Source organism: Lachnellula hyalina (assembly GCF_007821495.1).
Source record: "Lachnellula hyalina strain CBS 185.66 chromosome Unknown contig00050, whole genome shotgun sequence".
In the NCBI taxonomy this organism is placed as follows: Eukaryota; Fungi; Ascomycota; class Leotiomycetes; order Helotiales; family Lachnaceae; genus Lachnellula; species Lachnellula hyalina.
This window is the reverse complement of record NW_022157164.1, coordinates 144,142-165,190: the sequence shown is the minus strand read 5'-3', so window position 1 is coordinate 165,190 and position 21,049 is coordinate 144,142. Positions and strand designations below refer to the sequence as shown.

The window sequence follows — 21,049 nt, the reverse complement described above, 5'->3', positions numbered from 1 at the left end:
CTAGCCTACCCGCCCTGGCCTCTGAGGAGATGCTGGAGAGCGTACTTGCACATGGTCCTCGCGATAAAGGACACATCAGGCCTACCCCTAGACGACCTTTCAGACGTACGTCCGTTACCTTCCCTTTCTGTGCCCTCCCTCTTTTTCCCCTCCCTTCAAACCAACCCACCCACCTACCTACCTTACTCACCCCACAGCGTGAACGCAACCTCCTCACAAGCATCGGCCACTGGGTCTGCGTGCCCAACGCCGAAAAGGCCGAAATCCTACATCTCCTAATCCATACGACCGGGAACCTGGCCGATGTGTTTACAGGCCGGCGCACAATCCCACAGATGCTGCAGCTGAATTATAAACTGATTGTGCAAGATGGGGAGTGGGAGGATACCAAGGCTAGTGATCAAGAGGCCGGTAATAGGATACTGCGAGATGACGAGGACTGGAGGGATAATGTTGTGGTGGAGCAAAGCGAGAAACGTTCGTCGGGTAAAGGTGATGTAGTATTTATCCCGATTTTGTTTGGGGAGATGTACTGACTGTGTCGAAGATGCCTCGCTAAAGAGGGACGACGCTGAGGATTTGGTAGGCTCTTCGATGAACAACCCGATCGTCCTATAGACTTTTGGTGCTCATTGCTTTGTTATCATCAACATCAGAAGAGTCAAACAATACGGGCCTAGGTACTTCGTTCGGTTTCAAAAGTAGGATAAACACTGCAGTTCGACAATTATAGAGAAATTCATTTTATTCAGCTAATCCATACCTGAAATACCGTGCAATCCCTTTTCATGAGCCGCTTGCTACCGCCCATCACTAAGTAAACGCTCAATAATACACATCCCAGCCCATTCTATTCCATCCATCCCCGAAGTATTTTGTGTCCACATCATATCTCATGTCGAATATTTTACAATTCTTCCTTGATCTTATCACCAGCCCTCTGAGCCGCCTCACCAGCACGGTTGGTGGCAGCAGTTGCACCCTCCTTCACGGCATCACCTGCCTTCTCGGCTTGGTAGCCGGCTTCCTTGCGGCCAGTAGAAACACCGATGCTGAGTTGGTCCAAGACCCACTGAGCGCTATTCGAACTTTTAATAGTTAGTATTGCAAACTTCCTCTTTTAGGAGCATTTGATACTTACAGCTTAGCCCAGAGAGTACCTTGAGGAGTGGTGGTGCCATATTGGAACCAGTTCCTTTGATTGCGAGCGTATGCGATGAGTTCATTCTTAGTGGATCCTTGTGGAACGGGGATTCCATACGAGTCAAGGTAGTTCTTGAGCTCTATTTTGATTGTAAGCACACATATTATAAGCCAGAGGTATAAAATTCACATACCAGAATCGCTCCAGGTGTCAAATACAGAGTCCTTGGCGGAATCAGTCTGCTTAGCAAGGTAAGAAGTAACAGAAGCATATCCAGTTCCACCAGACTTTGAAGCAGAGGCGTAAGAATCTTGTGCAGCAGCAACTAGTTGCTCGCGGGTAGCACCAGCTTGTTTGCTAGCTTTTTGTGCGGTCTGGCTGCTGGAGTCTGCAAGATATTTCCTGGAACATATTAGCAACAGCTGAACACAGTTCAACAACACAAACCTACTTCAAGTTATCAACAGTCCAGGTATCAAAGGTCCATGAAGACCATCCACTAGCTGCCTTGTGTCGGTTCAAGCGAACGGAAGCCAAAAGCTCGTCCTTCTTTCCGGATTGTGGAACTGGAACACCTCGGGCGTCAAGGTAAGCCTTCAAGCGGGACTAAGCGATGTCAGTATTTTGCCAGCATAAGTGAATAGAATGCCTACGTCACTCCAAGTGCCAATAGCAGAGTTGAAGGCATCGTCACTCTTCAACTGAGCATAATCTGTAGCCTTGGCGTATTGGTTGTTGGCGTTCGAGGTAGCTGCTCCGAAAGCAGACTTGGCAGAGTTTGAAACATTGTCGCCAGTAAGTTGAGCGCGGTGCTTTCGTGCAATAGCCAAGAGCTCATTTCTCTTGCTACCTTGTGGAACTCTAATTCCATTCTTGTCGGCCCATTCCTTGATTTCTGTCCAAAGTCATTATTTGTTGATTCAGATGTACGCAAGAAAAACTTACGAGAGTCAGACCATGAATCGAGCAGCTTTTCGCTTAAACTTTGGGTAGCTGCCTCAGCGGCCTGGGAACTAGAAGCTTGTAGGTCGGCCATTTTCAGGCTCGCAATACGAGCATTGCGGCGAACGCTGGCGATCAGCTTGTCACGGGTGCTTGGTTGAGGGGCAGGAATTCCATGAGAATCCAGCCATTCCTTCAAATCTGCTAGATGTTAGACCTGAATCGTATTCCTTTTGCAGGTGACTTACCAGACTCAGACCAGGATTCATAAAGCCAGTTTCCAGGGTAGCTGGCAGTCTCGCCAGTCTTTTTGGCCACGGTCTCATAGGTGGATCGAAGCTTCTGGAGCGTAGTGTCTCGCTTGCGAGGTTGAGGGACTGGAACACCATGCTTGTCGGCATAGGCCTTGAGTTGTGAATCTTGGGATATGTTAGCAGATGTCAGAGGTGTAGTGGGAATTGATTATTTACCAGACCAGCTATGAGTATGTTAGTAAGTAGTCTACAACAATGCAGCAGAATTACTGACCTATCAAAAATCCAGTCCTTGACACTTGAGTAGGAGTCCTCGGCCTTCTCTTCTGTCTCGTACCAGTAGTTCTTAACCTGGGCAAGCAAGCCGTCTTTGTTGGCGGCAGCAGTATCCTTGGTCTCAACACCCTTCTGCTTCAAGTAAGCGCCGAGTTGATTGGTATCCCAGTCATTGTATGGCGATGCAATCTTGGATTGCCAGTTGTTCTTGACAAGGTTCTCGAGATCCTTTCGATCTGCGGGAGTCGGGTAAGGGACATTGTGGTCAGACAGCCATCTCTCGAGCTCGGTTTCGTGCCATTTGTTGTAGACTATTGAAAAATGGTTAGCAGAGACCTCATTTGTAAATCTGGCGCTTCGGGCTGTGCAGCAGGGTACGCCATGTGAGCTTGATGTGATTTGTTTGGATAGCTGGAATGCTATGGTAAATAGCAATGGAAGCTCCTAACATCATAGTGAAGCTCTTGGAAGCTTCACCATGCACATATATTGAAAGGTAGAACAGGCTGAAATGGATGCATTGGAAACTTCAAACGTACCACCTTTGCTGAACCAGGTGCTGGCAACGGTGGATTCTGCTACCAGGCCGAGCAGCAATAGTTGGGAGAAGAACTTCATGTTGTGTACTCTGAAGCTTCACGGTCTTCAGGTAGTTGTTTGTTAAGAGTTGGATCTGTCAAGATGATGAATGGATTGACAGAAGTCGTGATGTTCTGGCAGAAAGCAGAAAGCAAAAGGCAGGGCAGGATAGAAAACAAGGCGACAAAGCCAAGTATGTTTATGTGGCTGCACAAAGGCCTTTCGCTACGGTCATGCAATAATATCTGGTGACGTCGACGCGTTTGGACGGGAAGCGGAGATGATTGGCTGCGGGAAGCACAATTCTGGATGCATTCTTCATCTTTCCCATGACAAGGATCGATATCACACGTCATACTGCACTACTTGTTCGAGCTTTTTCAGCCACAGCAGGGGTCTAAGCGTGGGGAAGCTTGGCGTTGAATAAAAAATTATGGAGAAGCATCAATGACAGCTCCAGATCACCTCATCTTACTGTATACTCATACAATATCACATCAAGTATCATGAAATGAAGCTATTCGCGAGCTCGATTGCAAGACTACCCCACCCATATCGTACATCCCATCCACTAATGGCCTAATCTCTCCTAAACCTTTCCCTCTACTCCCTCCCGGCCGTCACCTAATTCAAAAGTATTAGCAACCACTCAACACCTACCTAGCTAGCCATTGAAGCAAACTCACCACTCCAGAACTTCTTATCAACCTTATCACCCTCCGTACTCGCCTCCCGATCATGGCGCTTCTCGAATTCCTTATTATGCTCCTCGACCTCCGCCTGCTTTGCCTGAGAATTCTCTCCTGGCAATCTTGTATTATGAATCTTGGGCGATGGACCTCCACTTCCGCTTCCTACCTCCCCACCCGTAGGACTGGATCCCGTCTCCTTTGCCTCCTTTGACCGTGATCCTCCTGAATTCGCAGATGACTCTTCAGGAGATTTGGGTTTGCTGGAACCGCGGCTTTTCGTGGGGCCAGCGCCGCTGCCTGCTACTGGGGATTCTGGACCTGGGTGCTCGGCATTCTCTTTCGTGCTGTTTGATGCACCTTGGTCTTGGGGTTTCTCTCCTTTGGGGTCGCCTTCGCCGTCGCCGTAGCCTTGAGCGAACCTAGAGGGGGTGGAGGAGAGTGATCGGAGGGAGAGAGGTTGACGTATGCCGGGGTGAGCTGCTCTTCGAGTCGAGCTTGAGAATGCTGTGGCCCGTAGACGTAATAGGAAAGGCATTTTTGCAAATTGGGAGAGGTAAGTGAGAATTATTATTATTTGGAGGAACTACATAACTAAAACAAAACAATGCATTCCTAGTGGTTCTGTGGTGTCGATAATATATTACATCATACATCATGATATCATGATAAAAGTCAAACAAAGGTCCTGCCTCGCCCCTTTGATTTCTCGGCAAAAGAAGGAGGGATAGACGGTCACACGTGACGGGCGACCATTTCAAGATTTGGATTTGGATTTGGATTCTTTTCTTCAATTCTTACCTCGCTATCGTGTATACGCAATGGCATTGTGCATTTCTATTCGACTTTCATCCTAGTGGAGGAGTTGCACTGTATTCCGGAAATTTGGCGTAAATTCAAAGTCTCTTGCAAAGTCTGGTTTACTACACCGAGAGCTTAGGCTGCACTTAGCATTTATTTTCTCGGTGCTATCCAGCAGAACATTTAATGACTGCTTATAGTGGGCATCTCAATCAAGGAGCAAGATCCCCCTCTTAAGTTGATGTCTTTGCCGCCATCTATCAACTGAACGAGCTTCAAAGGACGTGAGGAAGAAACTTTAGCAAATAGGGTTTATGACTTCTCAAGTGAGGATATCGAACACTGTCCAAAAAAGAAGCCTAGCGAATTTGATAGTGTTGGATGGTTTTGACCTGGATCGAGTGTGGGGGCACCATACAAAGGGCTGTGGCCACCGGAGTGCTTTGTGAAGTACACTCAAGCTGATGCCACAATGGATTTGAGAGATGCTGTTTCGGGTAGTAAAGCCTTCATATTCTGAGCTCAAAATCCTTCTATGGTTGGTGACAAAAGCCCTTGGATTGCAACCCAGCTGCGCCACTGCTTGTCTTGCAAATATTGGAAAGGCTCCACTACAATATACACCTCAAATAGAACGTGTAAAGTATTGTCTCCTAGTGGAATGTCTCAGATTGTTGGAAAGGCGCGATGGCAAGGTCCTCAATCATTCTTGGTGTGACTATTTCTTTAGATTGCCCATCAAAACCTTGTTATTAGATGAGCTTTAGGAGAACATAACGATAGCAACATAGATTAGTTTTGACGTCTACGACTGACTACTTTAAAGTGAAGTTGAAACTGGAGTAGAGCAAGTAGCTTCACTTGGCTATGGCTGGCTCCCTCTCAAGATGACCAATAAGCAATTTTGCCAAGTTGAAGGGCGAACTTTGACCTGCTGCACTTTTCCGATGGTAAGTCTAAATTCAACATACATATATCCAACTTACTGGTATCCTCTCTATATTGTGGAAACAATACCGCTGTTAAAGATAAGGTGGAGTGATGCTAAGCATAAAGAAGCATACTTTTTTGGATGGCAAAGAGGCAATTGGGGTTTCAACATAGCCCGTATCAAATGAAGTAAAAGGTTCAAAATCAGCACAGAATAAACATTTCTACAATTGCATTCTTGACTTCTGTATTTATTCCACATCTCACAGGCCATCTTCCCTGGACAGCGAAATCTACACTTCCGTAGTATTCTTCCTTTCGAGTTCCAGGGACTCTACAAAGGAACCCTAGCAAAATAGCAGTCTTCAAAACTGTCACCATTATATTAAACTAAAACTTCGCTTCAAAACCAAGCAGATTGCACCTAATTACAGCGTCACCCACTCCGCATCAGCCAAAAAACTCCCTAATATGCCTTAAAAGCACATCCGGATTATCCTCCGCAATATAATGACCAGCATCAACAGCCTCCCCCCGTCACCACCCCCTCACTAACATCCCTCCACTCCTTCAAGAAATCAAACTTCGTCGCCACCACCCCCCTCGCCCCAACCAACACCCTAACCGGACACATGATCTTCCTCCCCTCCCCGCGATCCTTCCTCGCCTCCTCAAGATCAATCGTCGCCGCAGCCCTATAATCCTCACACATAGCATGAACCCCCTCCCCATCTTCAAAAAGCCTCATATACTCCCCCAACGCCTGCTCGTCCCAAAACCCCCTGTCTTCACTCATCCCCGCATACCCGCCGCCGAAAAACCGCCGCCCGAATACCTCCTTCTGGTTCATGAGAAGCGTCTCCGGGAACGGCGACGGCTGGATCAGGAAGAACCAGTGGTAGTACGCGGTCGCGAACTGCATATCTGTCTTCTCGAACATGGCTAGCGTGGGCGCGATGTCTAGAAGCATAACCCGCTCCACGGACGCCGGGGAATCGACGCACAGCTTATGCGCTACGCGTGCACCGCGGTCGTGAGAGCAGATGCTGAATTTCTTGAAGCCGAGAGAGGACATGACGGAGATGCAGTCAGATGCCATTACGGATTTGGAGTACGGTGCGTGGTTTTGCTGGGTTGAGGAGGGGGGTTTGGAGGAGCGGCCGTAGCCGCGGAGGTCGAGCGCTATTACTGTAAAGGAGGGGGTTAGGGAGGGGGTTATCTTGTGCCAGATGTGGTGGGTTTGTGGGAAGCCGTGGAGGAGGAGGAGAGGTGGGCCGGTCCCGGATTTGATGCCGTGGATTGTGACATCTGGGGTGACGGCGATGTTGAATTCTTTGAAGCCTTCGAACATTTTGGTAATAGTATTAAAATTGTCAATTCTTTTGACGGTTGGGGACTTTGGGTTCTGATATACTCTATATATTGCGTGATCACGCCCTGCTATTGAAGGGCGTATGCCATGTAATGAAGTAGAGGGGTAATGAGCCCCGGGAACTAGATGGAGATAGCGATGCACGCATCTTAAACCATTTATACATCAGCATGCACTTGAATTAATGATTGGTAGATTGAAAATATCGGGTGGTTTTACGCAGAGATTTTGAATTAAATGAAATGTTTCTGGGTTTAGATTTGGAATAGAATAACATTTCATGTAGGGACTTCACGCAAAATTACCAACTCTCGACGAAGCAACACTTAAAAGTCATTCGATATCAAAACATATTACAACTAATACACTACGTACTGTGTTGCCTGATTTCCTGCCCCTTGACCAACTCCCCTCGACCCCCAAGAAAATATACACGTTTATACACAGTCCACAGAGGATCATACATTCGAGATGTGACAAGGACCATCATACATTCAGAGACTTGTCCAAATCTCTTGCAAAGTATCTGCTCGGATGGAGTATTTAGCCTCCAATTGGAACTTGGCAGAGGAGTCCTTGGTCAAGCTAGTGATGTGTTAGTGACAAGCCAAAGATGGAGGCACAATGATAGAGAAAGCCCAGCTTACAACAGGAATAAGACAACACATATCAATCTGGCCCTCGGCGGCACAGATGTTTGCAAAGTCCGTGCCGTTGGCTGGAAGAGTAGGTGCTGTACAAAGATCTATTAGCGTGTGTCTGTTGTATAGGATTGATGAAAGACTAACGGTTGGCGCAGTCGAGGTCTGCAACGCCCAAAACGTCCACCGAGCAGCATTGAGCAGTGCCGGAAGAGCAGAGGGTTGTCTGACGCTCCATGACTCTGGCAGGAATAGCAGCGACGCTGGCAGCAAGGCCGAAAAGGGTGACGAATGAAGTTCTCATATTGGCGGTTGGGTTCGTTGTTGGATTGATTGGTAGATATCGATGATGCTTGCGGTTTGAAGTGTGTGAACTGGGGGACTGATTGATGAAGATGGTGTTGATGAAAAAAAAAAACTTTTAGGGGACATTTCAGTCTACTTTATAGACTTTCCAATTCTACCAATTCCACTATTATCTTGTTTCTTGGAAGCATTTCAGCGGAGCTACTCCTATCAACATCATCTCCACCGAAATGCTTCCAAGGAATAAAACTTTCTTCAGCTCTCTTGCTCTCCTGTGTCGTCATACTGTGGGAATAGAAGATAGACTTGAGAAGCTCGAGATAGTATGATATGAGTAACAAGCCTGTTCCTGGGAAATTCAGTGTCGATCAAAAACCCCTGAATGTATATGCGTAAGTATAGTCGAGGTCGTAAGTCGAGACGGGGTGGACGTTAGCCTTTCAGCCCGATGGTTCCTGACATACCAATCGAGCACCTTGCAACACACATTGCCACTGGCTATAGGGCTCAGCTATTCCAGGATGAAAGAATTTACGCATGAAAGGAGGAGATCAGCATCATTGCACCTCGCTTGCGTGAAGTAAGAACATGGAGTAAAGCCGTGGCCGTATAGGGTTGGTTCATCCGGGACCAGGGCTTTATTAAGTATGGAGTAACGGCAATTGGAAGTATGAAATACGGAGTAAAACGCCGAAAGCAATTCTGATTTGCTGGGGAAGATTCTGCTGTGTTCGAATCTTGTTCTCGCTTCTGCTAACGAGATGCAGGGGCAGGGACGACAACTTGTTCTGGAACGCTACTACGACTGAGAGGGCCAAGGAGATACAACGACGAAAGACTTCACGTTACTTAAGTGAGGTCTTTTTGAAACGCCAGAAGATATGAATTACATAAGAATGCTATTGCTCTATAAATCCTACAGTATTTCGCATTCTTCTCCACGAAAAGTTGCTATTCGGAGAAGCACAATTAACAGTTTGAGGGTTTAAAGTTGACAGGCTTCTTGTGGGGCGAGCAACCCGCTGTCATCGGCAGGAAGGACAATAAGAAAGTGCCCCAGTTTCGATATCCGAATAATGCGTTGAAGCCGGCATCTTGCCTTGTTTAATCCAACGACTTGGCCCCTTCAAGTCATAACGGGAACTTTATAACTCGGTTTGAGCGAATTTCATGCCGATCTTCAAGGATATCTCCTCCATGTTACCGTAGAACCGTTCAAAGATCATGCAGGGACGGGGGCTCTAGCTTTGTTGCTCCAGAGTGGCGATGTTGCTGTTTCGAGCAGGGATGCATTGCAATCAATTCTGCTCTGACCGTTGGGATTCGGGAAAGGAGAAGAGGCCGAACCAAGTTTGTTGCCCCTCGCGCTAGAAGAGGGTATAACAGCCGCATTAAGTCTCCGCATTAAGTCTCCGTCATTATCGGAACATGACAGCGCTAAAATCTCACGTGACCAGCCCAGCTCAGTCGGGCCGTTGAAAGTGTATTTATTGGCCAAGAATAGAAACTGTCAATTCCTGACCATCAAATCCATCAAATGCATTAAATGCATCACCAGATCGACGTCTGGATTGGTGGACGAGCGCGTAAGGTTCAGTTACGAAAGGCGGTGGATACCCCTCTATGAGCCGGTATTCTGCAAGTCCTCATTCACACGCTCTTGGGGATATCTCGAACTGTCTGATATTGAGTTGCTCCCTCGAACGTACTGTATGTTTTGTTCTCTTCACCAGGAGGTGAAGTCTAACAAAAGGGGAGAAATCCACGAAAGCGAAAGGAAAGGGGACGCATTTCCAACAACATGTATGGCTTTAATCATTTCTTTCACCATCGCTTCATCCTCTCTCTCTCTTCCTCTTCCTCTTTCTATTTCTTTCTCTCCTGAACTTCTTTTACCTGATTCCTAAACGGGATAAACATATTCTCCATCCTTGCCGCCCGCCCAGAAACTTTTGCATTCTTCTTTCATAACTCTCGTATATGTAAAATATTGTTGCTGAAATGTTGACGCAAAAGGGTATCGCTTTCTAATCAAACCTTCCGACCAAATCCGATCCATTATTACTCCAAAATCATCACACCTCCAAACCCATCTAATCGGAATTCACAACCCTTAACGTCCTCCTGGGATTCATCACCACATTAAAGAAACTCGGCTCCTGCCCACCTAATAAGTCCGCCGCGGAAGAATGCGCGCTGCTCCCACTATGCCGACCCCCCGGCGTGCGTCCAAACCCAGCACCAGCACCATGGTATTCCGAGCCTTCTTCACTAAGTCGTCCATACCCGTTGCCGGCAGCACCACCGCCTGGCATACTCCCACCACCATATCCACCCGTACGGGAATCTGCCGGCGTCGGTATAGACGACGCCGGTGTTCCAGTGGCGCCTGAATACGGACTGGGATAAGTGAGTCCAGAGCCGCTACTCTCGACATTCGAAGGCCGTCCTGCACTTCCTGATCCACCAACGGATGTGCCGAAGGGTCCTAGCGAAGCACCGGCTCCTGCTCCTGCTCCTTTCTCGCTGCTTCTGCCAGTCCAGGAAACGCCTTCAGGACTGTTGTTAAATGCTGTTCGTTGAGCCATTGCAACGTGATTCTTGTAGCGGTTTAGTTGTCGCCTGTAGAGCCAAGTACAGAATGCTAGGTAGCCGGCTAAGACTGCTAGTGCTGCTGCTATTGTTCCGGCTGCGATTGCTCCGACGTTTGGTCCTGATTTCCTGGCTGTGGATGACTGTCCTGCCCCGCCTGATGCGCTGGTTCCTGTTGGACTGGATGTTTGGACGACTGTCGATCCGGACTTTGTTACTGTGAAACTAGGTGGCTTTCCTGTAGCTATAGGACCAGCGGTTGCGGAGCCGGCTGCTGGTGAGGTTGCTGTAGCGCCTCCCTGTGATGACCCTCCGATGATGGATTGCACAAGGCCTGGTACTTCGTAGCCTACTGAGCCTTGAAGGACAGAGGAATCTTGGGCTTGTTGGGTCTCGGATTCGCTACCGGATGAGGCGAGAGCTGTGAAGCTATTACTCCACTGTAAAGACGAAGTATTGAAGACGTAGATCCCTGGACTATCGCAAGATATGTCTTTTCCTACATAGCCTCCAACTACCACTATCTGGCCATCTCGCATTGTGCAGGTATGACCTGCTCGGGCAGGGGGCTCTGATTGACCATTCATATCAACTTGGACCCAGGTGAATGATGGGATGGTGAGGATCCACATATCAGAGAATTGTGTCTGATTATCAGCGGGTATGAGGTTTTGTCCCCCGTAAAGATAGACATTGAAGCTCGTTCCGTCAGGCGCAGCTGCTACCGCTGCGCAAGGATCGACGCGAATTTGAGGGCTAGTACCTGAGGTGGATTGCTTATACCAAGTGGAATTCGCAACATCGTATATATCGATGATATTCATTTCCGTCTGAAACGATTAGCGTGATAAAGTCTTTCAAGGTAAAATACTTACAAAAGTCGTATTTGTGCCTCCTGCCAACCCAAGAATAATACCCTCATCACCCCAGCCAGGAACGTATACCAGAACGCCATCTGCTCGCTCAGTAAAACCATCATCTGCCTGAATACCACCTTGAGTGATGTTTCGATAAACGCCATCTGAGCCCGCAGCTTTCGAGCTACCCAGTGAAGTTACACCAGTATTGGCATATCCAGGGTGAGTGAACTCGAGAAAGCTCTTCAAGTATATCCTCCAGACCTCAGTTGTCCAACCTTGAGTCGTATGACTGTCTTGATGCCCGCCAAAGTACCAGCTTCTTCCCAGCTCTGGAACACTAAGTCCAGCCCCTTCAGCTGCTCTCTGAACCGGTTGATCCCCCCCGTCAGAATAGTTTCCTGGGGAGGTTTGCGGGTTTGTATGTTCTGTCCATTGCGAGGATTTGATGTTGTACTCCCACGTCGATACAGGTAGCGGATCGACCGCAGGGCTATCTGAGAACATGCCGCCGTAGACGAACAATGAGTTGTAAGAATTCCATAATGCGCCTAGAGCTACTGCAGGTGGACCCGAAGGCTGTGGAAGACCTGTTAATGCTGGAGAAGCCACCTGCCAGGACTTTGTAAGGTCAAGCGAGAGGAAATTGTTGTCTGGAATGCGATCAATAGGTGCCAGCATGATTGAGGATATCTTGAAGACTTACTCCACGTATTAGAAGTTTGTGAGCTTGATGACTTTGCATTTCCACCATAAATATATAAAGTTCCGTTGACGTTTGCCGCTGTCGTTTTGTTAGCATTTTCATTAACAAACCGAATGGGCTGCATTACCCTGGTGAGCCCATCTCGTACAGACATCGGTCGGACTATCGGCTCTTCCTTCTATCGTGCTCCCATTATCGACCAGAATACCTTCTGGTATTAAACCCGCATCTGCACCGCTAATAATGCCATTACCGTACCGAAACCCGGGCACTACCACAGCAATCAAGAAAGCAATCAATGCAGTTCTGGGCACCGAGGGGAATGAGCCTGGAGGGGCTGTTGCGGAGCTCTTTATAACTGGCCTCTGTCCCTTGACAAGCTTCGAAAACAACGAAGGGTTTTCTCTCCTCGCCCTCGACTCTGGGGTTTCTCTTTCCCCGTCATTGCCTAAGATCTCATCGAATGTTGTCGGGGTACCTGGCCTCGTAATCGTAAACGAGGGAGTCGAATTATCAGTCGCGTTATTGGTATGGGAAGGATGGATGGGGCAATGCAGGTCATCGAGTCCCTCTTCTTTGAAAATGGACTGCCTGTGAGGCTTTATTCTCGACGGCGTCGAAGGTCGCTGTTCACATTCCCACAACCGATCAGCGGTTTTGTTGGAAGTGAAACGGGGCCTGCTTGTTCCTCCTCGGTCTGGAATGTCGCGTTTCAATGAAGCCATGGTCGTGTTCAAGGAGAAAACAGGAATATCTACAATAAGAGGATATATTCTCAATTCATTTGGTCCAGAGGAGTACAAGTTGTTCAATACGCAAGAGACAGACAAGAAACGGGAGACGAGACAGTGTCTTCTCACAGTACCTTACCTTCCTACCTTATTAAAGGAAGCCCGCGACAGCGACAATCAAGGTGTTACGCCTGACATCATGAGACAGGCATTTGCTGCACTGACATGAGGAAATGGCGCACTCTTAGAGGCCAGACAGACGGGACGAGCTTCTGCATCAGGAACCACTCTCGCTGGGGTTGCTTGGCGATATGGCCCGCCATGTAAACAATCCCATTCAGAATCCATTGGTTGTGAATGTTGCAACAGATACGATGTAACTTAGCTCACCGAAGCAAGTAACGAATAAAGAAGGATGACCGACTATGCCCGGTGGGAAGGGAAAAGGGATTATTCAAGGGAAGGGAAGCCCCTGAATTATCCTACTAGAAGCCGCGCCGCGCTCTTGGCAACGACCCCACATCTTGATCTCTTCAATCCTTACTACTACAAGTACAAGTAAACCCCTAGAAATCTATTTTCCTCCTAGATCTCAACGCTGTTTGAAATCTATTGAAAGAGGTAAGTTCTACCTTATCTTACCAATTGACAAACTATATGCCGAACCAAGCTCTGGCAGAGTCTACACTATTGGCGATGGATTCTTGAAGCTGAGGTTGAAGTTAAACTTTTGCTAATTAATCGAATCATCCTTTGGGAAAAGCTGCAAGTAACAAGTATATAAATATAGAATGGGCTGAATTCAAACCTTATGGTGCTAGTAAGTGCATTAGATTTCTACCAAGATATGCATAGCCTCAGGTGACACTCAGCCTTACTGCAGCCTCACAACGACCCATTTCAGCTGAATGAGGCTATAAGAACCTTTACAGCTCCCATTTTCCAACAAAAGTTTTCAATTATTTTGAAACGTTAGGTAGAAGAACATCATTTTGGTATGACATCCCATTTCGAACCCTCTTCCCAGAATCTTGGGATAGCCATCTGTTTCCTGCTTGTAGCCTATATTTTCTATTCTCTAGGCAGCAGCACCATAAACTTCTTTCCACAAAAACCCCCTCAGATCCCCAATTCGCCCCTCACCGAGACACAACAACCCGAGCAAATTGACACTGGACCCAATTCGGAGTACTTGCAAGGTTTCAATGATGGCCGGAAGACCTTTCTGGCGTTAGAGCGTCCAAGCCTTCGAGACGACATAAAGAAGGAGAGTTATAAGCTGGAGCATGAATTGCGGAAGAAGATTGCAGAGATTGATCAGAAGGAGAAGGCCAGGCAGAAATCGTTTGAAGAGCGGAAGGTGGCGATGAAGGGCTGGAGAGAAGAGGAGTTGGAGTCAATATGGCGTGAGAAGCAGGCTGGGGAGCGGGGTCTTGCTGGGTGGTTCAGGTTTGGCGGAAATCGAAAGGTAAAGAGGACTGAGGAAACGGGAAAAGGGAGGACTGAGAAAAAGAAGGCCGAGAAGACGTGGATAGATGAGAAGAGAGGGTGGATAGATTGAAGAGCTCCGTTTTGTACAGGAGGTATTAAAAATATCAAACGCCCATCTCATACATCTAAACCTCTTCCCGTATAATACACTCTTATATCCATATGTACACCACCGTTTATACATCACCTCCCAGTCATCCAAGAGAACCAACCATTCGACTTTGGCTGCTCATCCCCGTTCTTATTTGACGCGGCCCCTATCCGGTCCAATGGCCCTCCACTCCTTTGCCTTTCCTTCTCATTCTCAAATGCATGTTTCGCTTTATCCGCAATCCCCATCTTCTTCTCCTCAATCGCACGTACGATATCACTCTCCCGCTCCCCCATAACATCATCCTCTTCACTCAGCCCCTCATAGCCTAAACGATTCTCACCGGTCCCCACCTCATCACCACCCTCTTCTCTCTTAAGCCCAGAGAACAAAAACTGCTTCCCCTTATTAAAAATCGAATTCTCGGCCTTCGCTCTCGCCTTAGCCTCAATCTCTGCGGCATGAGCGTCCGCCAAGGCAAGAAACCGGATATCTTCTTCATTGGCACTGCCAGTCTGTACTTTTAGCCGAGCATTCTCGATAGCAGAGGCGTGTTGAGCTTTCTGCTCTGCGAAGAACTCGGCTCTTTTTTTGCGGTTGTAAACCATCATGTCTCCTAGAGCGTAGACTGTTACGATTCCTGCGACGACTGTTCGGTATCAATTAGCATCTTTCATAACTAAACATCCTTATACGGACAAGAAATAAGAGATTGGGAAGAGGGAAGGCGTACAAGTAGCTCCCATCAAAGTTACAGCCGTAATCTTATGAGCCCGGTCTGCCCACACCCGTCCCCTCACCAAAAACCTATCCACTGCCGTGACCTGTGAATTGCGAGCTAGATCCGCAGCAGCTCTTAATCTAGCAACCTTTTCTCGAGGCGTCTCGCCCGCTGGACCTGGAGTTCCTTTCTTTTGGGGTCTTGAGGGTGAAGGTTTGGCGGAGGCGTGCGGCATTGTCGATGTAAATCGCGTTGCGTCTGTCGCAGATTTCGTCATATTAGGAGTACCCAGTGGGTTTGGCACCGAGGGAGGATATGAGGAGGATTGCTGGTGGCTGTATTTACATTTATCGGGGCTACAATGTCAGGCGATTTTTGAGATGATCCTTGGAGATTGTTAGCGGCGCGGAAATACTCGGCTCCTGTTTGCTGTGGAACTAGACAACTTCTTTTGTCTTCAACGCAAACAAATTGACTACTTAATGAATCTTATTGAATAAAGGTTTGTTTCATGGTAGCTCAGAGTCATTTCATGGTAAATAGCGCTGCAAGTTCCTTCTCATTTCAAAGAATAGAAGCTTAGAGACTTAAAGCTGCAATATTAACCCTCTTGAAGTCAAGACCACCTTCATTAAAGCAATGTCGTCCAACGGTCAACAAACGCCGGATCTGGCATCAATTCTCAAGACTCTAGCCGATCTCAATTCTCAAAATCAGCAGCAGCAGCAGCAATCTCAGCCTCAGCCTCAACCTCAATCGCAATCTGCCGTGAAAACTCAAGTCCAACCATCTCATGCATATCAGCAAGCATGGCAGCAACAGCTAGATATAGCCTCTCAGGGTCCTAAGCCTTCGGCCCCTGTCAATGCTCTACCAAATGTTATTGAACCTGCTTCTATTATCGAGTGGTCCGCTGGACTGCGGTGTGTCATGAAGACGGTTGCTAAGCATGACACTATCATCAATGAGATCCGGCGAGTTAGTGTTTCTATCATTGTTTTATTGATCTCGATAACTGACCGTCACCTAGATGATCAAAGTTCAGCATGAGCATGAAGAGCAATGGTTCAATGGTCGGAAGGCTCTGATCGAAAAACAGAAGGGTCGAGAGGAAGGTCAGAAGAAATTAGATGAGGTCTTGTAAGTTGTCTTCACTATAGAGTAGTTGATGGAAATATTAATGATATATAGAAAGGCTGTTGGCGGGGCTATCTCGACTGCACCTTCCAACAACACCCCAGAGGAAGAAGCAAAAGAACTTCAAACTTTCGACATGAAGGTCCACAGGGCGCAGATGCAAATGGTGAGAGAAATGAGCACCAGGCTCAGAGGCTTTGGTGTGCCTTTTTTCGGAACGAAAGGGGACCTAGTGAAACCAGCTAGGAAAGAAGTTGAGAGCGGACCAGGCAAAGACGAGAGTGAGATGATCGATGAAGCTGAGTTGGTGAAGCTGCAGCGGAAGATGTTGGCCTTCTTGGAGGATCTCTGCAGTGAGTAATACCAACCCGTCAAGCAGAGTACTCGAAAAGGATTCTTGTTGCACTTCGCACGGAGAGACACTTTCCATTACTCCTCATTCATCTTATGGCCAAGGAATCAAAAATAGCAGATGCGTGAATATATCCCGCGATGGACGACGCAGCAAACAATTAGACGTGCAAGTGATTGGCGCAAACACAGACGCGGCTAGTGTAGATGTATAGATCATGTCTTGTAATATCGCGCCGATGCGAGAAGCTAAATGCAGTGAACCAGCTACAGGCAATACTTCGTATCTGCAAGCAATCATATGTCGTGCCTCCGAGGTATCACAATCTTGACATGAACTGTGTTGGACCTTTCACTTGTCTCCACCCAACGTGCCTAAGAGTTTTCAGAACATCATGGTATAGTAATTTAGCCACATTGTATTAAGTACCGATCGCCAAAGTCTTTGCATGCATCACTGGGAATAAACGGAGAACATCCCATTCGTGGAAAAAGAAGAGGATGCATAATTTTGTTTATTGGAGTTATTGGTACCAGGCCTGAAGGCATGCTTTTAATGGCTGGAAGATGCCCCTCCGAAGCCCACCAAGCCCTTCCTCGTTTTCTGGACCGCGACTCGGTGGGGGTGTGGAAATGTGAAGGACCTCGTGTTGACAAGGAAAAAACTTCCAACAAAACTTTTGCATTTCTAAAGGGCATTGAGTGGACTTGAGAGATAAAGAAAGAGAGAACAGTTACCACTTGGCATGATAGTTATATACCTAGGTACAGCCCGTAAGTACTGTTGCATGGGACGAGAAGTGAGCGGTGATAACCTAGAATATCGCACACTTCGACCTAAACACTTAGTAGAATCTTCTTACATTCCAATAAGAATCCCCTATACCCTCTCCAACACAAATAGTATCTTATAAACTATTGCATCTTCACAAGCATTTCACCTTTGCCTATCCAGATGCCCGAAATGCACTTCAGTTTTAGCTTGCGCAAATGTGCGATAAACCCAAGCTAGATTCCTGCTCAATCCATTATGTTTGTGTCAGCTAAGTCTCTTCGCCATGGATATCTCCAGTAGCGTTCTCATTTCCTCCCAAATATCCTGATACTTTTAATGCCCCTTCTTCATTCACATCTCCCCACCAATTTTTTGCTCACGTGCTGGGGACTAGAATGGGGAGTAAAATGCGAAGTGCAACAAAACAATTCGAGTCGAACACTTCCAAATCGAGACGGCTCGCGGATGAGTGTTTATCCTGCAGGGCTGCTATTGGCTGAGTTCTCCCCGCATGCTTCTTGGGTAGATTTCTCACGAGTCCGATCCAAGTGAAACCAAAATATAAAGTCTAGTATTTTTTGATAAAAAGCCGCGCAATTTATGTTTAAAACTTCTAATAAAGTAGAGCATTGTAAAAAAGTATATGATAGGCTTGAGTATATCTTTTTTTAAACGTATTAGATGAGATAATTACAATATAAGTAAGGTGGCTTTCTACATATTCTTGCGAAATTTCCCCACATCGGACTCATGAGAAATCTACCCTAGCGAACCTAGTTCTTCCCGAAGAGAGCTGCCGGAAGTATGTTAAAGGAAAGCTCGGGGACGATATTTGGTTTCATGACTTCTCCAGCTTTTCGGTTTTCTTTCTTCTTTCTATATATTTCTGCTTTAGCTGAAAACTAGTATTTGTACAATCTTACTTTACTTTCTCTTTTCATTTACTCTCGACGGTAGCCCTATCCTCCCCACCGTGGAAGCTTCCCCACACCCCCTTTCAAAATGTCAGGCCCAATCCGCAAAGGCCTCAGCTCAATCCTCCAAAAAGCACCCACCGACATCGTAATCCTCTCCTCCCTCCGCACACCCATAACTCGCTCCTACAAAGGCCACCTAAAGGACGCCTACCCCGAAGAGCTCCTCGCGACCGTCCTCCGCGCCACGCTCGCCGCAAACCCCAATCTCGACCCGGCCCTCATCAACGATGTCGGCATCGGTGTCGTGCTCTCAGAACTCGGCGGTTCCAAGGCAGGACGCATGGCCATGAACCACGCCGGCATCCCTACCACCACATCCTTCTACACGGTCAACAGAGCGTGCAGTTCCAGTCTGAGCGCCATCACGAATGTAGCGCATCAGATTGCTACGGGCATGATTGATGTCGGGATTGGGGGAGGGATGGAGAGCATGACGCGTAATTATGCCTCTAGAGCTATTCCTACCGTCTTGTGGCCTGAGCTGGTTGAAAGCAGCGTCAAGGACGCGAGGGATTGCATTATGCCCATGGGCCTGACGTCTGAGAACGTAGCAGAGCGATACGGTGTCAGCCGTGCAGACCAAGATGCGTTTGCAGTACAGTCGCATCAGCGGGCCGCGAAAGCACAGGCGGATGGACTATTCGATAAGGAGATCGTGCCGGTGCAGACACGATATCAGGAGATTGACAAAAGCGGGAAGAAGGTGGGGGAAATTCAGGATGTTACTGTTACTAGGGATGATGGCATTCGGACGAATATTACCTTGGAGGGGATGGCCAAGCTGAAGCCTGCGTTCAAGCAGGGTGGGACGTCGACGGCGGGGAATTCGTCGCAGATTTCAGATGGGGCTGCGGCGACGCTGATGATGAGACGGAGCACGGCTACTGAGCTCGGGCTTTCGAGTTCGATTATCGGGAAGTGGGCGGGGTCGCAGGTTGCGGGGTGTAGGCCTGATGAGATGGGCATTGGGCCTGCGCTTGCTATTCCGAAGTTGTTGGAATATACGGGCTTGAAGACGGAGGATGTGGGGCTTTGGGAGATCAATGAGGCGTTTGCTAGCCAGGCCATCTATTGCTTGAGACAGCTGGGCCTAGAGAAGGCAATGGAAGAGGGCCGGGTGAACCCTAAGGGTGGTGCCATTGCTCTTGGCCATCCCCTTGGAGCTACAGGTGCGAGGATGTTAGCAGACCTGCTGCCAGAGATGGAGAGACAGGGTCTACAGACTGGTGTTGTGAGTATGTGTATTGGCACTGGTATGGGTATGGCAGGATTGTTCGTAAGAGAATAAGGTATATTGTACCAAATAAGGATTGCGCATATTCGGCAACTCCTATTCCCTACACTTGTGCATTATGGTTTACCCATTAAGCAATAAAATCTATGTTAAGGCAGGCAAATTTCATAGCATCCCATAAATTCATAATTCCCCGACGCCGTGCTTGCTAAACCGCTGTGATATATCCTTGTCCCAAACATGAAAGCGGCGGTCATAATGAACGAGATGTAATGTGTCCAGCTCGGCTTAGAAGACCAAAATTCAGACCGCTTCTTCTGACCACCTCTCTCCTTGGAGCAAATTAATCCACAGTAATGATGTGACTAAAGTGACCAGGAACCTTCATCCGACACTTCTCGCAATCAGCTCTATAGCCCATGCTAAAGCTTTTTTTTACGCCAGTAGTAATACTCATATCTCCCCCAGAACCATGCCAGTTCCTCAGGCTATGCTTTGACCGTGTGTGACCTTTCTTCGTAGGCGTCTCCTTCTCGGTTTGTGACGTTCCATCGACTTCCATCTGCATGTCTCCTAGACCATCCACAATCACGCTCGGGCTCATCTCCCCTTCACTAATGGGACTTGGCAATCGTCGAGCCCGCCTGAATTTGTCTACTATAGCCTCATCGTCTGCAAAGTCGACATCGTGGTGAATGGATGCCTTTTCAGCCCGAATGAAGGGCGCGAATGAGGAGTGAATTGGTGTGGGGATTCGACCGGTAATACTTATTGGCGGTTCGTTGTGGAAGGGGCCGGGTGAAAGGTGGACAGAGTCTGACATTTCCATGTCATCGGAATAGAGGGGCGCATCTGAGATTTGTGTCGACTGCGAGCTTTCCACACTCTCGACGTAGGGCGAGGGAGGACCGCTTTTATTAAGGGTACACGATGGAGAGGAGGAGAATGGCGAGAAAAAAGACTTTGGTTCTTCAGGTCTAGGCTTCTCTTCGGAATCCGAGTCGGCGGGGGTAATCGTTGGCGGGGCTAGCTTTGTATTGAAGGTGAAAGGAGGGGTGATCTGGCGGTTAATAAAGGGTGATTGTCGATGAGGAAGGTCTGCAATTCGACGTTTCTAAAGTCCATTAGTAATATGTCTGCTTTATGATATGATCAGAGCAGCCTTACTGTCCGGTGTTCGCTGAAGCCTCCAGGCGTGGTACTCTCATCATCCTCCTCTCGGGCGCGTTTCCGACACGAGGCCCATTTCTGAGCAAACATGTTTCCGTTTTGCTTGTAGTCTATGCTTTGGTTTGCAATGTGCTGTGTATTGCCTTCTGTGCGAAATTGACTTGAAGGAGACGAGGCTGGAGGGCGCTCAGTCTAATAGCAATACGCTTGATTAATACCCGAAGAACCCTGATATTATATCTTCAGCGAGAGACGATTCCGAGAAGGAGGTCGGGTCACCAC

General features: G+C 47.8%; 9 protein-coding genes across 9 annotated transcripts; 2 read left to right on the top strand and 7 right to left on the bottom strand.

Annotated features, from left to right (window-relative positions):
- Window positions 1-907: 907 nt before the first annotated feature.
- On the bottom strand, window positions 908-3,234 carry ish1 (Stress response protein; the record flags this gene model as incomplete). The annotated part of the gene is made up of 10 exons (XM_031147964.1): window positions 908-1,088; window positions 1,142-1,283; window positions 1,338-1,546; window positions 1,596-1,750; window positions 1,798-2,039; window positions 2,090-2,287; window positions 2,335-2,505; window positions 2,557-2,564; window positions 2,615-2,927; window positions 3,156-3,234. The coding sequence occupies 10 exons, from the start codon at window positions 3,232-3,234 to the stop codon at window positions 908-910; spliced, it is 1,698 nt and encodes a 565-aa protein (XP_031006172.1).
- A 550-nt stretch (window positions 3,235-3,784) lies between these two features.
- Window positions 3,785-4,422, bottom strand: LHYA1_G002989 (uncharacterized protein; the record flags this gene model as incomplete). The annotated part of the gene is made up of 2 exons (XM_031147963.1): window positions 3,785-3,819; window positions 3,882-4,422. 2 exons carry the CDS (start codon window positions 4,420-4,422, stop codon window positions 3,785-3,787), a joined length of 576 nt encoding a protein of 191 aa, XP_031006127.1.
- A 1,713-nt stretch (window positions 4,423-6,135) lies between these two features.
- Window positions 6,136-6,966, bottom strand: fac-dex (Fluoroacetate dehalogenase; the record flags this gene model as incomplete). The annotated part of the gene is made up of 1 exon (XM_031147962.1): window positions 6,136-6,966. The coding sequence occupies one exon, from the start codon at window positions 6,964-6,966 to the stop codon at window positions 6,136-6,138; it is 831 nt and encodes a 276-aa protein (XP_031006128.1).
- A 564-nt stretch (window positions 6,967-7,530) lies between these two features.
- On the bottom strand, window positions 7,531-7,932 carry CRP (Cryparin; the record flags this gene model as incomplete). The annotated part of the gene is made up of 3 exons (XM_031147961.1): window positions 7,531-7,572; window positions 7,635-7,720; window positions 7,776-7,932. 3 exons carry the CDS (start codon window positions 7,930-7,932, stop codon window positions 7,531-7,533), a joined length of 285 nt encoding a protein of 94 aa, XP_031006124.1.
- Window positions 7,933-10,027: 2,095 nt separating this feature from the next.
- LHYA1_G002986 (Kelch repeat-containing protein) lies at window positions 10,028-12,814 on the bottom strand (the record flags this gene model as incomplete). The annotated part of the gene is made up of 3 exons (XM_031147960.1): window positions 10,028-11,356; window positions 11,402-12,076; window positions 12,200-12,814. The coding sequence occupies 3 exons, from the start codon at window positions 12,812-12,814 to the stop codon at window positions 10,028-10,030; spliced, it is 2,619 nt and encodes an 872-aa protein (XP_031006129.1).
- Window positions 12,815-14,494: 1,680 nt separating this feature from the next.
- On the bottom strand, window positions 14,495-15,400 carry LHYA1_G002985 (uncharacterized protein; the record flags this gene model as incomplete). The annotated part of the gene is made up of 2 exons (XM_031147959.1): window positions 14,495-15,051; window positions 15,136-15,400. 2 exons carry the CDS (start codon window positions 15,398-15,400, stop codon window positions 14,495-14,497), a joined length of 822 nt encoding a protein of 273 aa, XP_031006125.1.
- Window positions 15,401-15,717: 317 nt separating this feature from the next.
- On the top strand, window positions 15,718-16,621 carry LHYA1_G002984 (uncharacterized protein; the record flags this gene model as incomplete). The annotated part of the gene is made up of 3 exons (XM_031147958.1): window positions 15,718-16,101; window positions 16,154-16,263; window positions 16,315-16,621. Coding segments are annotated over 3 exons (801 nt in total), but the record flags the coding sequence as incomplete, so codon positions are not given.
- Window positions 16,622-18,388: 1,767 nt separating this feature from the next.
- Acaa1b (3-ketoacyl-CoA thiolase B, peroxisomal) lies at window positions 18,389-19,651 on the top strand (the record flags this gene model as incomplete). Its single annotated transcript, XM_031147957.1, has 1 exon — window positions 18,389-19,651. One exon carries the CDS (start codon window positions 18,389-18,391, stop codon window positions 19,649-19,651), a length of 1,263 nt encoding a protein of 420 aa, XP_031006176.1.
- Window positions 19,652-19,940: 289 nt separating this feature from the next.
- On the bottom strand, window positions 19,941-20,857 carry LHYA1_G002982 (uncharacterized protein; the record flags this gene model as incomplete). The annotated part of the gene is made up of 2 exons (XM_031147956.1): window positions 19,941-20,711; window positions 20,765-20,857. 2 exons carry the CDS (start codon window positions 20,855-20,857, stop codon window positions 19,941-19,943), a joined length of 864 nt encoding a protein of 287 aa, XP_031006121.1.
- Window positions 20,858-21,049: the final 192 nt, after the last annotated feature.